Genomic DNA, 16,426 nt, shown 5'->3' with positions numbered 1-16,426 from the left:
AATACATTCTCCCTGGGTCACTTCCCTAACTCCCGTACTTTCAGTCTCTGAATCTCCACAATGACCTAAGACCTCTTTCTCCAGTCCAATGCTCTCCACTCTTCCCCCTCCACAATTGCATAGCTGCTCACTGTTGGACCCATCCCCATGGATGTCTGAAGATGCCTCCAATGTATTCTGCCCAAACAATGAGTTCATATATTTCCGCCATCCTGCCCTTGTGTGCCTTTGTCATTTACAGACCCTATCATCCACATGGCCACTCCAGATACAAACCTGAGGGTCATCCCTAAATCTTCCTGTGCCCCTCACTCCCAGGGGCACATCCAACCAGCCACCAATTCCTGCTGGTTTAATCTGCTGGATATATCTCGGGTCCGCCCTTCCTCTCCATCCCAAACTCACAAAACCCAAATTCGGGACTTCTTTCTCTTTGGTTCCGCTGCTTCTATTGTGGCCCCTCCCATCTATACATCTTTGGAGCAGCTGCTCAGTCTGGTCTTTCTAAACTCAAACCCCATTATGTCATTCCTTCTCATGGCTCCCTTGTCACCTTCAAGACACATTCCATGTTCCATATCATGCCCCTGCTGTAGCCTTCAGTCTCACCTCTTAACCATTTCTTGTGCCTCAAATCCATGCTCCAGGAACTCCAACCTACTTGAGGCTCCCCAAACACCCCCTGGATATTTCTGGCCTTCATCCCCTGAATCATGCAGCCCCCAGTTGTCTAGAATGTCTTTCCCTTTTCACAGCCCCCCTCCCAGTTTGGTACACTTCTTTTTTTCTTTTTGTACTCTTTAACCCACGTCAGTCTTTACTTCTGCCACGGAGCCCTCCCTGACCACCTTCTTCCCCCATGATGGCATCTGTCTTACCTTGTGTTGTCATTGAAAGAACACTTCTCATCTTTTGTGTCTCTTTGTTGACGACGGATAGGATCTGTGTGTGATTCACTTCAGGGTTCCCCACATCAGCCAGCAGTAGGCATGAAGCATATCAGGTACCTAGGGAGTCCCAACTGAATGAATGAAGGGGTGAACATGCTGGGCTTTGAAAGACAGGCATACTCAAGCAGGAATGGGAGGTCAATTGAAGGGTTCTCGTTAGAGGATGCAGGAGGCAGGGCACACAGTAAACGGCAGTATCTGTCTAACTATTTAGTGCCTAATTCCATCTGTTCTAATTGTATTTCTACTCCAGGCAATGGTCAAGAAGGTAAAGAAGGGAGAAGCAGACAAATACCTCAATTAACACACCCACATGCTAGAACACCACCAGGTCGAGGCCCCTGCTGCCACCTACTGGCAGGGTACCCTCAGCTCCTATTTTGAGAGGGTGAAGTATTTTATTCCCCCTCCACAAAGGGCTGTACCATACCTCTGTGCCTCTGCACATACTGCACCCCCCACTCTCTCTGCGTGCTATTCCCTTCACCCCATCGACCCAGAGGTGGAGTCTATTCATATTTTCCCAGGCTAATTTAAAGGCCAGCTCCTTTAGGAAGGCTTTCCTGAAACACTCCTCAGTGGTATCCACACATAACCATTACAGTTTATACACAGCACTCAGAACCTTTTATGACTGCCATAGCTCTATGTATCTGGCTGCTTCAGGACTGGAACATTCCAAAGGAAGAGGAGGGGTTGTGTCCACCTCATTTCTGACTTCCTAGAGTCAATGAGGACAGGACTGAGCTAGGGTAGCTCTGCTTGGTGGCAATGTATCTACGTATGAACGAATGAGTAAATATGTGCATGGAGAGAGGTGTTACCAAAGCACTATATTAGCCTAGAGCAGAGGGAGGAATTGTCAGTGGGCTGGGGTCATCAGAGAGGTGGCATTTGAGCAAGGTTTTCAGGGACGAAGACCCACCCTGACCAGCGGAGAAAGGAGGGAGAAGACATTCCCAGGACAGCAGATAGTATGAACAAATGCTCAGACAGAAATGAGTGGCAAATTTGGGTATTGTGAAGAAAGGCGTGTGGTGTGGTGTGGTATGGTGTGGTGTGGTGTGGTGTGGTGTGTGGTGTGGTGTGGTGTGGAGTAGCTAGAGGGTGGTTTATGCACTGCAGGCGGTGAGAGGTATGGCAGGAAAGGCAGGCTGGGATCAGACATCTCAGGTTTCTATGCAGTTGTTGCTGTCAGGCCAAGGGTTTTGGTTCCATGCTCTACCCCTCTGGCAGAGCATGGGATCTCTGCATATTCCTCATGAATGTGTGAGCTCTGAATTAAGGGCTCCCCGTTTAGGCAGATGGCTCAGGTGAGGCAAAAAGAATTTTTAAAACTTAGAGACGGCAAGAAAGCCTGAGGGAACATGAGAGCATCAGAGCTGCAGAAAGTGTAATAAGAGTCCCATGAGTGTGAGAATCCAATTACACTGGCCAATGGTTCACTTTGCAAAAGGACTTGTTAAGAGTGGTCTATAACTTGATTCGATTAGGAATGGATTCATTTCGGGGCGCCTGGGTGGTTCAGTTGGTTAAGCATCTGCCTTCGGCTCAGGTCATAACCCTGTGTTGTGCCCCCACACACCCCCCCTCAGCAGGGAGTCTGCTTCTCCTTCTGCCCTTTCCTCTCCCCCTGCTCCTGCTCTTGTGTGCCCAGGCTCGCTCTCACTCTCTCTCTGTTTCTCTCAAACAAACAAATAAATAAAATCTTTTTAAAAAGGAATGGATTCGGATGTGAGGGCGATCTGGCTGCGACATCTGTCACCCCATTGATTGCCAGGGTTGATTAGGCTGATCTGGCTGGCTAGGCAGGTGTCCCCTTCCTCCCTCACCACTCCATGTGCGTCCCTCCCGAAGCTGTGAGCTCAGTGGAAGAGGACAACCATCCCCCATAGAGGAGGACCGTTCTTCGGTCAAGGGTATACGAGTAGCTGCGCTCCCCTGCTAGAACCTCCAAACAAGCTCTAAAAAGGAATGGATTCATTTGGAGTTTTATTCCATCTATAGAGTTTCAGGTCTCCAACACTTAGAGGAAGCACATGTGTCTCCCATGCTGTGAAGTCTTGTGTCCCCATACATCATTCTGTCCATGTTCACTTGTCCCCACTGATCTCTAAGGAAAAACAGATGAACAACTTGCAGAAGCTGGATTACCGGCCAGTCCTGTCTGACTCCAGAGCCCATGTTCCTTCCATTCCTCCCAGCTCCCTCACCTGCACATCTCCAATGACATCCTCCATGACTACATCGTACTGGACCACAAAGTGAGCCATGATACCTGAGCTGGAGAAGGCAGACTGGTCTTGCAGTGTTGGGCAGAAGGTGATTCAGACACAAGTCTCTCTCTCCCCTCTCTCAATCCAGGTGGATGGGGGGAGTCAGCCTCCCCTGTATGAGTGGGGAGGGTTGAGGTGGGTGGCATGGAGGGCTCTCCAGGCAGAATTCCAGGAAAGGGGACATCAAAAGGGGCAATATCTGAGCATGGGGAAAAGCAAACCCTGAACCACCCACTGCTGCTCCTTCTGCCTAAAATACCCTTCCACTGGCCCTGGTGTTATCATCCTCTCCAAATCCCACAACCAGTTCCTCCTGCTCTGCCTCTTCCAGCAGGCCCAGACTGACAGACCCAGCCCTCCCCTGCCCCACCCCCCACTCCAGGCTCTGGAAGTCTGACCCTCGCCCACAACATTGCCCTGGTTCACTTGCCATCCATCCCTAGGCCCAGTGTCTGGAAGAGTGTCATGTCCCCAGGTAGACCAGGGGCCTGGGGCTCTTCCCACAGGGGCTGTGTGGTGTGTGCTGTGGAGAGAGACAAACACAGAAACAGGGCCTAAGTCCCCTCCCATGCCCCTTACTGCTGTGGGAAGTTGCAGTCTAGCAAGGTTCTCCTCTGGGATAGAATTTCATGTGTTTTCTTCCCCCTCTGCCTCTGACTCTCAGAATCACGTGTGTAAATGGGCTTTTAGTGCCCATCACTAAATCATCATAGATGAAAAATCATCATAGATGATTTTCTGGCCCCGGATGTTTGTGGAGCAGGCCACAAGATCAACTCTCCTGGAATTTCAACCCGAGACAAATGTCCATTTAGACACGTCTCTGTGCCTCCTTTTTTCTAGAAAATGGACCTTGGGAATTCTGCTTCCCCCCTCCTTCCTGCTACAGCTGTCAGGAAGCTTAGGGGCAAACTGAGCCTCCATACTCTCTGAGGCGCCTGCTTGCATACATTCCCTTGGCTTCCTTCCTTTCGGAGGTCTTTGTTCTGTTTTATCCCCACAGGATTGGCTCTACCCTCTGTTTTAACCTTTAAGGAGAAGGGGGAGGGAGCTGCCATTTATAGCTTAGGGCTTAAGAGTGCAGGCTGCAAGGACTCAGATGCTGTCTGTGGACTCCTGGACAAGTTCCTTCACACTCTCTAAACCTCAGTCTCCTCATCCATAGCACGGGAGTGATAATAGCTCCTATTTCACAGACAGTGTTTGTGTGGGGATTACATGAGACCGTTTATGTAACGCATTTAGAACTGCACTTGGTTCTTAGTAAGTACTCAATAACGCTAACAATGGCAGTTATCGTCACATCTTCATTACTCTGTACCAGTGATTTGTAGGAAAGAATGTTTCTCAAATTCTCACAATGGTCCTGGGCTAGAGATGGCATCTCCCCAATTGTATTGGTGGGAAAACTGAAGCAGAGCAATTGAGTGATTTGCCTGTGGTCCCATCTTACAAAAAGGACAATGCTGTGTTTCTGTTTGAGCCAGTCTGTTCTTGAAACATTTGTAGATGAATGAAGAAAGGCTGGCAGCCAAGACATTTCCCTGAATGACATTTCACAGCCCGAGATGTCTTCTGTAAGAGCAGCCTGTACTTTGCACTGTCTGCCCCTTGCTCTTGCATTCTCAATGGTCACTTGAGGTAAGCATGTTTGACTAGGTTGTCTTTTGCAAATTCCGTGTTTTTAGCATGTGATTTTATGGAGCCCACGCAGCACCCACTATTGCAATCTTTATTTTTTCATAAGAGAATTCAGAACTTGGAAAGTTATTGGATTTGCTCTGTTCACATCTTGTAAGTGTCAGACCAAGTTTATAACACAAGTATCTTAAAGCCCAAACATTACACTCTTCATTTGAACGCGGAGGAATCTTGGTGGTGTGATCAAGGCATAAGTGGTACTAAAGGGAATTCCAAGTGCAGTTTCCCATTTAGGAAGGCAAATATTATGGTTGACCTGTAGTGCTGCTGGCCTACTTCTGTGGGTATTGGTACACAGTTGATTGGCCCTTAGCGGTTATTTGCGAACATAGACAATGCCCATTCTTTCTGACACTGTGACCTCTACACTCAGCCTTGTCATCAATTGTCCAGGCCTCATGCTCACCACCACCATGTACTGGCCCTGGTGCCACTGCAGTAACCTCTCATAGACCAGGGAAAAAGTCACTTCTGTACTTACTGCCAGGTAGTGGAGATTTGAACTTCTTTGATTTCCACTCCTTAGGCATGAAAGGGAGGAAGTTGAAAGGGGATGGTATCTTTTACAGGGGAGGAAAATGGATAGATGACCTAGTTCTGCCACTCCCACCCTGGCTCCAGCAGACCTGACCAGGCTTCCAGTTCAACTAAATCCCTCACTCATAGTTTATCATCTGCTCCTTAATCTCTCTCCCTCATTCACACTCCTAAATATTGTGCCTGAGAAATTGATTCACAAGCAGCTTACACATAAGGAAAACTCTGTGGGTGAAAATCTGAATGTAACATAGAACAATAAATGGCTAATGATTTGTTTTACAAAAATTGTTTTCAATTTACACACAGTGCCTCTTTCCCTTCAAATAGCCTCTCATATCCATCCTCTCCTCATGCTTTAGAATAAACTTGTTTATATGCCATTGACTCCTCAGTGTGCAGCAGCCAATCCTAAGGTTTCTGTGTTTGGTGAAAGTCTTCTGGAAGCTGGGAGGAAACACTGAATGAAGACTACATTTCTGCCAATAGAATGGAACTCAGGAAACAGGATTCAATTAAGAAAAATCTCACTTGAATATAACCTTACTGGAGGGTGCCAATTCTTAAAAAAGCCACATCCTGCCGGCAGGAAGAGAGTAGAAATGGGGATGTAAGCTCCCATTTATTGAACACCTACTTTCTTACAAGTTTGGATATTAATTAACTTAGATCATGTTCATGTAATCTTATAGAGATCGTTATCCCCATTTTACAGAGGTAAGGAACTGAGGCACTGGGATGACATGTGTAAGTTCCTGATCACACAACTAAGATGAAATTGGTCACATTTCAGACTGGATCGACCCTTACCTGATGCCTACATGAACAACTATCTTTCCCTGCTGAAGGGCTTTCTCATAGATTTTCTTTTCCTGGTGCTTCTCTTTGACTTCTGCAATGTGGACTTTATTGTTGATGGTCCTAACAGAAGAGGAAAGAGAGAGATAGAAACAGAGAAAGGAAAAAAAGAGGTAGTTAGAAACATAGAAAGAAAGTTACAAACAAAAAGATGAAGGAAGATGGGCAGCCGGGGCAGCTCAGTGGTTTAGCGCCACCTTCAGTCCACGGCGTGATCCTGGAGTCCCAGGACCGAATCCCACATTGGGCTCCCTGCTTGGAGCCTGTTTCTCCCTCTGCCTCTCTCTCTCTCTGTGTGTCTCATGAGTAAATAAATAAAATCTTTAAAAAATATATGAAGGAAGAGAAGGCTGGGGGATAGGAAGAGAGAAAAAGCAAAATAATACTATAGAACTGAAGTGAGAGAAGGAAGGAGAGAAGAGAGGGGAGGCCAGGTAGATAAAATCCGGTGAAGCAGTTATCATTATCTCCATTTGTCAGGTAGGGAAATGGTAACCATACAGTTGGTATATGGTGGACCTGGCGTTGGGCCTTTTACATTTCTTGAAGTGTTGAGTTAACTCCATGTTTTGGCACATAAGGTTATGGGACACAACTGAACATTATTATTATAATTGTTATATGTCTACTCTAATATGTATTAAAATATAACTAGCACATTGAACCCATGAGCTCAAAGATATTGTTGCTTAGGATAAGACTAACTTAAATAATCTTAAAAAGTATATCTATTTAAAAAATCTATGTTAAGTAAATAATATGATGAGTGGTATAAGTGGTAAAAATTGTGAAAGCAAAATGCAAATCCCTGCAAAGGCATCTGGCCTGACTAGGGAGAGGGCCTGAACTTCAGAGAACTGAGAGACTAATGAGATACTAAGGAAACTAATAAAATATAAACTTCAAAGAGGGGGGGCACTTTTCCCCCAAGACTTTAGGAAAGGGTCCTAGGAGAGATAGCCTTGGTGCTAGGCCTGAAAAACAGGGAGGCTTTGGATAGATGGTCTTCATTGGCCATGACTTTTTAGTATATTTTTTGTTGACTTCTTCTCTTCCTGGCCTCTAAATCTTTGGGATACTCCAAGACTCTGTTCTCAACCTCCCCTCCCTCTCCTCTGTTCTTTCTACAGTCACTCTCTGGGTGATGTCATCTATCCCCATGGCTCTAAATATCATTTATAGGCAGATGACCTCCAAATCTGTATCTCTCTTGTGGACCTGTCCTGTGAAATCCAGACTTACATACCTAATTGCTTACTTGACATTTTCACTAGAATTTCCAATAGACACCTAAAGCTTAATATATCCTGAACTTAGTTCTGGTATCTCCCTCACCTCCACAAACTGCTCCTCCCTAGTGTTCCTTATGTCAGGAAATAGTTGTTTGGCTGAAAAATTTTAGAATCATGCCTGACTCCCCTCTTCCTCTCATACTCCACATCTAATACATCAGGGAATTTTGGCTCTATCTTTAGATACATCCACAATCTGACTACTTCTCACCACTCCCACAATTGCTACCCAAGTCGAAACTACCAACATCTCTTGCTTGGACAAATGACCTATTAACTGGCTTCCCTCTTTAAAGCCTTGCCTCCTTATTATCTGTTCTCTTTACAGTAGTCAGAGAAATCTTTTTAATCCTAAATCAGGCCATGTCCCTTTGCTCAAAACTCTCTGTGACTGTCTTAACTCAGAGTAATAGCCAAAGTTCTCACCAGGGGCCCTTGGGCCCTTCACAGTCTCACTCACTGTCATCTCTTTAACCTCATATCCTGCTATTCTTTCCCTCATTTATTCTGTTCCATCCACACTGCCCTCCTTGCTGTTTCTTGAATTTGTTCAGCACACTCCTGTCTCAGAGCTTCTGCAATGACTGTTCCCTTAGTCTGGAACACTCTTCCTCATGATCTTTGCAAGTCTTACACCCTATCTTCCTTCAGGTCTTTGTTCAAATGTCATTTCCTCAGAGAGACATTCTTGGTTACTCTAAAATAACACCTTCCTACTTACTCTGTATCTCCCTTGCTCTGCTTTCTTTACTTTGTAACACTTCTCATCCACAAACTGACATATACTTCATTTTTTCCTTGTCTGTCTTTTCCAATGGACTGTAAGCTCCTTTAGGACAGGGATTTTGTCTGTCTCATTTGCTACTGTATCTTCAGTGCATAGAATACGGCCTGACACACAGCAGACATTCAACAATTATTTGCAGAATTGGCATTCTGGATAGACAGCAGGAAAACACAGAATGTATTTCAAGGAACAGCAAGTATTTAGCTAGGGCAGAGGTGCAGGTAAAGAAGGTATGGAGGGAAGTTTGGAGCAGTGGGTAAGCCTAGAGAATAAAGGATTTTGAATACCAGGCTCAAGGAGCTCATATGGTAGTGAAGACTTTTGCTATGGAGAATAGGGAGTCAGTGATAAATCTTGTAAAGGATAGGGATGGAGCAGAACTGTCCTTTAAGGAGTTATAGATAGTTTGGTGTCCTAGAGAATATTAGTGCAACTCTGTAAGAGGCAGAAATGAGTGTCCCTTTACATATGGAGAAACTGAGGTACAGATATGGGGGTAGGGTGGAGGTGGGGGTGAAATTATTTGACCAAAGCAGTGTCTGCCAGAAACACTTGAGGAAGATATGCAGCTTGCAGAAGAGACCACTCAGGCGGGAAGTGTTTCTAAGCAGCTAAAACAGACTATTGCTTGACTGGTGTGGGGGTGGGCGGGGCTGGCACTGCCCCAAGGTCTCCTGGGAGGTGTGGGGGTATAGGGTGGAGCTGGTCTGGCAGCAGCACACTGAGGCCTCTGTGTATGTGCTGCCTCCAGCAAGCATACTTTCCACAGAAACTGCCCAAGAACATTTACTTTAGCCTACTTTACTTAATTTTTAAAAAGTCTTTTGGGGCTTTTTTCCCTTTTGAAGCAAAAATCCAAATTCTGCCCCACTACTTGGCCTTTGCATCATTTGATCAGCAACCTCTCTGGTTAGTCCTCATACTACAAATCCATAACAGCATTTTTGCTTTTGGTCTTCTCTCCTTTCCCCGGTTTCTCACCTGCAGTGACTCTGGTCCCTTCAAATCTTACCTATATGGAAATCATGCTTCTAGGAAACCCTCTTTAATCACCTCAGCACCTCTCCCCTGAAATCCCTGGCCAGGGGCACAAATCACACCTCCTTCAACCTTTCCTCTCCCTAGGGAAGTGCCATCTGCCCATCAAAGCCAGGAGGTTCTGGATGACAAAGCCTGGGGCTGTTGTTGAGGCTCACAGGTTGTTTACAGTACAAGGAGCCCCTCTGGTGAGGGAGGTCTAAGCAAAGGCTGAAACTCTGCCTGTGCTGGCCTTACTCAACTGCTAAATCTGAGTTTTCGCCCAAATGCGAAAACTTTTTTCTAGTTCACACTAAGGTGTTATATGAGCTAATGAGGCCTCCACTAAGCTTCCCTTGACTTGCTCCTTCTCTCATTTTTATCACCGCAAAGAAGGCACTGTCATCTACCGGGTCAGACAAGCTGAAGTCAGGTTGGCACCTCTGTATTACTTTTTGCATACATCAGGTTGTTTCTCCCTCTTTGTGGTCTCTAATCCCACCACCACTGCACTGCTCCAGCCCTTAACATCCTCAGGGTCCTTGCTGAGCTCTCTGTTTCCCAGCTGGCCCCTCCAGTCCACCTCCATTTCATTATTGTCACTCCTTAATTAAAACCTTGTCATGTCTCCTCATTATGGGCCAGTTATTTCTTTAAAAAGAAAGAAGAAAAAAAAGATTTATTTATTTATTTGAGAGGGAGAGAGAGAAGATGAGCTGGAGGGGCAGAGGAAGAGGGAGAGAGATAATCTCAAGCAGACTGGTGAGGGGGTGGGGAGGGCTGGCACTTGATCTCAGGAGCCTGAGATCATGAACAGAAATCAAGAGGCTGATGTTTAACCCACTGTGCTACCTAGGCACCTTGGGCCAGAGTTATTTCTAAAGTGAGGTGCACATGCTTCAGGGGTGCCGGAGATAAATCATAAAGGAATGGGAAAGAATACTAACACTCATAGGGTTTTTTCCCTCATTCTTTGTATTTTTGCATATACTTCATAATAAATATAGTTGCTCAGTAGTACATTTATATAATTTATAAGTTAATAAATATACATATTTGGAGGTTATCCGATGAAGTCTTTCCTGAGGGTGTGCAAATAGATAAGATGGTTTGGACACCACCAAGTAAGAGCCAGGTACTTGGTCTGGCATTGGCAGTCCACTCCACTACCTAGTCTTTAATTACATTTCCAATCTCATTTCCAACCATTCTCTACTCCTGCTTGTGCCCTACACTCCAGTGACATTGAAATACCCCAGCCCTGCCCTCCCCCTTGCTCATCTAGTGAATATTTCGTATTTCAAGCCTCAATTTATGTGTCATCTCTGTAAGGCTTTCTCTGACTGATTGGGGGTAGAGAACTAACCACTGTCTCCTGGTAGGCCTCACCATTCCCATCATCCTACATTCACACTTCTTTTTTCTCCCAGCATATTATTAAAACTATCTGCTTCCTTTTTCCTGTCCCCCATTAGACTGTGAACTCTTTGGGAGCTGGGACTGTATGTAATTTATCTTCCTCTTTCCATAGTACCCAGCACAGTGCAAGTCACATAGTCAGCATCAGGAAATAATTGCTAAAAAAATAATCAAGCTAATATTATCAAGGACTTATGTCCCTGGCACTGATTTTAGCAGACATTTTCACATATATAAACTCATTTAATCCATGCAAGTGGGTCCTAATTTTATCCCCATTTTATAGATGTGTAAAATGAGACCCTCAGAAGTGAAGTGACTTGTCCTGAGTCCCAAAGCTGGCAAAGCCAGGATTCAAACTCAAGAAGTCTGATCTCAGAGTGCATGCTCTTTGTCACTATACTCTGCTAAAAAATGGACAAAAGAATGAACAAATGTATGCACAAATAAATAAAACAATAAGTTTGGAAGCAAACTTACATAGTGAAATTGGAAATAAAAGCAAAGTGAGGCAGATCCAGGTCAAAGATGGCTTTATGGGCCTCAGCATGTGATTGAACGGGACATAGATGACAAGGTGTGACCACAGTGGGAAACCACAGTAGAACGTATGGAATAGCTTGTCATCAACAGCTGAGAGAGAAGATAGGAAGGTGGGTTAAGTAGTCTCTATCTTTGGCCTACATATGCTAGTACTTGGGGACCCAGAACTCCTCCTGAACAGGCCTTGAGATACAGATGGAGAAACTAAGGACCAGAGAGGGAAAACAATTTCTGTCATCCATTTTGTAAATCTGCTTAATTCTCTGTGACCTTTATCAAGCCTCAGAACCATATTTACAGAAGATCACAAAATAAGGGACCTCTGGACAAGTATTTCAACAACTTTAACATGCACATGAATCTCCTGGAGATCTTGTTAAAATGCAGATTCTGATTCAGAAAGCCTGGGATGGGGCCTGTGATTCTGCCTTCTCTGAAAAGCTCCCAGGTGATGCTGATGCTGCTAGTCCATGGATTTTACTTTGAGTAACAAGGCTTTAGAGTATAACAGAGTGGCTGTCATTCATTGAACCCTATGCAAGGCACTGTGATACATTTTTTTTCCTCTTTAGGAGCTCGGGTGTAAAAAATTGCATCTGATAAGTGCCATTGTGTGCTAAAAGCACGATAAGCATCTGGTACCCACAATCTTATTGAATTATCAAATTGACCCTATGAGCTAGATACTATTCTTATCCACATTTTACCAATGTGTTAACTGGGCCCAGAGACTGAGGTCACATAAAAGTAAGATATTGATCTTCTTCCTCACCTTTCCTGAAGCCATGACCCCTCCATTTACCCACATATAACATACATCTAGTTCATTCTCAGTGTCAGGCAGTGGGAAATGAAGGCATTTGAGATCAGAGGGACCTAGGTTCAAATTTTGGTTCTGCCGTTTCCTAACTATGTCTCAACCTCTGAGCCTCTGTTTCCTCCTCTATGTGATGGAGATAATAATAGAGCTTAGCTCACAGGGACACTGTGAGGACTAAATGAAATAATAACTCTAAAATCTCTGGTGCAGCACCTGACATGTGCTCAGCAAATAGTAACTCTCTTCTCTGGGTCTAGCTTCTGAGTTGTAGGACTGAGAAAACAGACCCAATAACTTTCCCTTATTCCCCTCCAAAGAGCTAATTTTCTAAAAAATCCCAGATCTTTTTCCCCTCATCCCAAAACTGACTTTTGTACTTGATGAGGTGGGGCCCGGGGGTCCCTGATATATATCATTTCAAGGAAGATAGTCAGCAAAAAGCTGACACAGATGAGGCATCTCCACCCAGACATGATCTCACCTCTGGCCTAAGTCTGTTGTTCATGTCTATAGGGTCTGAGCCCATCCCCAAACTCTTGCTCTTTTACACCTCCAGGTATCCCTTCTCTTGAGAGAGGAACTGCCCTGAAGAGTGGGGTTGAGGCCCATACAATCCAGGATTGTCTTAGAGCTGGGGTTGGCATTTTGCCTGGAGAGGGACCAGTTCCATGCCTCCCTTTTCCCCCTCATCTAGCTGTAGATGAATAAAAGCTGAACATACTAGAGTGCTGAGTCTGTCTGTTTGCTATGTTGACTCAAGGTGGAGTTTTTATTTCCTATAAACATCCAGAGAAGCCCAGAAACTTAGGCCAGAGAAAGGTTCATTTAGCCTTGATCATCATAAAAAGGTAGCAGATATGAGAGAGGGGTTGGTGGGGTAAGGCCCCAATCCTAGTCCCTTTTGTCATTGACTTTAACTTTGAGACAAGAGAGACTTAACTTAGGGCTCCATAACTAATCAGAGGTCCCACAGACATAAACCATACAATCTCCAGAATAGTCAGAGGCCAAGGCAGGCTAGGGCAAAAATGAGAATAGAACATAGTGGTTCAATATAGAACTACTGGATTCAGATCATCTGGGTTTGAATCTCAGTTCTGCCACTTACTGGCAATGTAACATTGAGCTAATAATATTAATAATTAATATTTAATAATATTAATCACTCTATAGCTTCAGTTTCTTCCTGTAAAACAAGGATAATAACATCACCTACTTCATAAAATTGTAGTAAAGTTGTAATAAAGATTAGGTGACATTGTAATTTTGGAATCCTTGGAACAAGGTTAGCATTCAGTAAATATTAGCTGCTAGGACTAGAGTGAGATGAGGCTGGACTGAGATGAAAAGTATGGGAAACTCCTGATCCCTCTGGAGACCTAGGTGGAGGAAGGTCGGGGAGAGGCTGAGTTGATGGGCATTAGTCAGTATGTGGGAACCTGGAGACGTTCTGGACTGTGTCTGCAGGTACAGTGGAGGACGGGAGTGAGGAATAGAGCTGAGAAAAAGGTTACTTGAAGGTCTGCATATGGGATATCAGCAACAGTCAGAACCCCTATCTCCCTGCCCTTTCCACACACATAGGTAGCATGCAGCTCCAGTACTTACCTTCAGGCAAAACCTCTAATAACATTTTTACAAGCTATGTAGAGAACACTTAGATTTGTCCTATGGCATTTGGTATGACAGAACAAAACCTTCTCATTCTGATATTTGGACCACTCATAGCCTGTCAGTTGCCACCTCTCCCAAGTCCACACAAAGTTTCCTTTCATAATTTCCTCATGGGGGAGAGCTCTATTTAGAGCTTGTACAACAACAGAGAAACCAGCTACCAGTCCTATCTCTTAACTAGGAATGGAAAACCAAGGATCCTCAGGTAAATTAAAAGAAACTGCAGCATGAAAGAAAAAGACTAAAATAAATAAAACTACTGATCCCAGAGCAATTTGGGAATTTTGGAAACAAAAGAGAATTTCAGAAAAGAATAATATTTTCCGCAAAATTTGAGAAGATATAGCATGAATAAAACAAGAGCTAGATGCCACAAAATAGGAACAATCTGAGAAAAGAAAGACTCCTTAGAAATGAAAAATAAGTTGTTGAAATAAGAAAAAATCAACAGAAGGACTGCAAAAGAAAGTTGAGGAAATTACCCAGAATATAGGGGGGGGGGGACAACAACGAAGAAACACAAGGTATGAGAAATATTTTAAGAGATAGAGATCAGCAATTTCAACATCTGAATAATAGAAGTTCTAGATAGAATAGAAAAAATGAAAGGAAAATTGTTAAAAACATATTAGAAGTTAATTTTCCAAAGCTGAAGAAGGATTTCCAGAACAGATGCCCAGAACAATGAACCCAGGAAATGGTTAATCCAACCCAAGGGATTACTATAGCCTCCTCATTGGTCCTCCTGCTTCTCTCTTTGCAATCTTCCCTTTCACCACCCCACACCACCGCACCGGTATATATTCCATTCCGAATAACGTGAGGGAGCCTTATAAAACCAAATTCAGATCCTCTTCCACTTCTACTCAAACTTCTCCTGTGGATCCCACTGTGGCTTACAGGTCCCTGTAAGATTAAGCCCTGTTACCTATCTGGCCTCATCCTATTACTTCCTTCTCTGCCTTTTCCCACCTCTCTAGCAACACTGACCTTTATGCTCTCTAAAAATGTCAGGAGAAAAAAAAAGGTAGGTACAGTTCTGCTTCAGGGCCTTTACACTGACTGTTCTTTCATTTGAAATGTTCTTTCCCCAGGTATCCACTTGGTTAGCTCTCTCATGTCATTGAAGTCTTTGCTCACATTTTACCTTTTCAGGGGGTCTTTCTCTGACCAACTTATTTTAAAGTACAATAATCTCCCACAATCACTGGCATTCCCAATTTCTTTTACCCTGATTTATTTTTTTCTATAGCATTTACCACATTTTAACTTGTTGTATATTTTACTTTATATCTGATTATTTTCTCTTGCCCACTAGAGTATCTGCTCCCTGGAGCAAGGATGTCTGTCTTCTTCACTGCTGTACCCTCAGCTTCTAGAACAGTGCATGGCACATAGGAGACATTCAATAAATATTTGTTGAATGAATGGATATGATAAAGGCAAATGACTCAAGAAAAAGAGAAAAGCTATTAGAAACTCTATGTGTGTGTAACTATTTGAGAAAATCATAGTCCAATTATAAAGCAAAATAAAATATAATTATAAGCAGCTGATAGAATATAAGAGAGACTCTCTTTGACTTTGGTAGTAGAAACATTCTTCTTTGAGAGGCCCAGAGATTGTGTCTTTGGATATGTAGAGAGGGAAGTGTATTCATGGCTCACTACCCAGCTGGATTTTGAAAAATATTTACATAGTCATGATAATGTAAATGCTATTTATTGGTCTTCAGGTTTTAGAGCCAACTTGGGAACAAAAAATGAAAGACCTGCTTGTGGCAGCAGAACAGAATGTAAATGTTAATAATCTGAACAATGTAAAGGAAAGATTAAACTGACAATGTGGGTCATTGAATGGGCAGCAGGAGGGTATTGGCCCTAATAGCCTTGTCCTAAAAAGTGGGCAGATGACATTATCTGGTCAAAAATGAATGGAATAAGGAATGAAGGTTTGAATATGTTTTTTTTCAAGTTATAAAATTAACCAAGAACCAAAAAAAAGGAATATCAGTATTTAAAAATATAGAGAAGTAGAGGGAAAAGTGAGGCAGTATATATACATGAACAAAATCCTCATTGCCATACTGGGTAGACAATAAGATATTGCCTAAATTTTATAAACCAAGAAACATCTATATATGTGTTATCTAGAGTTGTAAAGGGATATACCAGCAGAACAACAACAAAAATCCTTTTAAGGTTTCCTGGAGGGAGTGAGATGGAGAAGGGGAGGATTGAGGCAAGAGACTATTGGTTTTGATCATATGCTCTTCTATACTGTTTGATTTGTTGCCTTGCATGCATTGCTTTAATAAAAATAAAACTCTAAAAACTTTATGTTGATCTCATGACAACAAAATAATTACATACCCTATGATACTTTATGATAGTATCAAAATGGGTATGTGAATATCCAGCTAGATTCATCTCCATAGAAGATAATCATATTGTAACACACCACCACATATATGTTTATGAAGAGGATTGGAAAGGATATTCTCCGACTTAAAACATTGGAAGCAGTACAGCATAGTAGTGAAGTTTCTGGTA

General features: G+C 43.4%; 1 protein-coding gene across 1 annotated transcript in view; it reads right to left on the bottom strand.

The window, feature by feature from the left end:
* The window catches only part of ITIH6 (inter-alpha-trypsin inhibitor heavy chain family member 6), a 35,282-nt gene that overhangs the window by 12,386 nt on the left and 6,470 nt on the right, over window positions 1-16,426 (bottom strand). The window contains 3 exon segments of the mRNA XM_072817823.1: window positions 3,164-3,313; window positions 5,334-5,448; window positions 6,275-6,385. Coding sequence (XP_072673924.1) covers window positions 3,164-3,313; window positions 5,334-5,448; window positions 6,275-6,385 — 376 coding nt within the window.

This window comes from Canis lupus, chromosome X, assembly GCF_048164855.1.
Source record: "Canis lupus baileyi chromosome X, mCanLup2.hap1, whole genome shotgun sequence".
NCBI lineage: Eukaryota > Metazoa > Chordata > Mammalia > Carnivora > Canidae > Canis > Canis lupus.
This window is presented reverse-complemented; position numbering and strand designations above follow the sequence as displayed.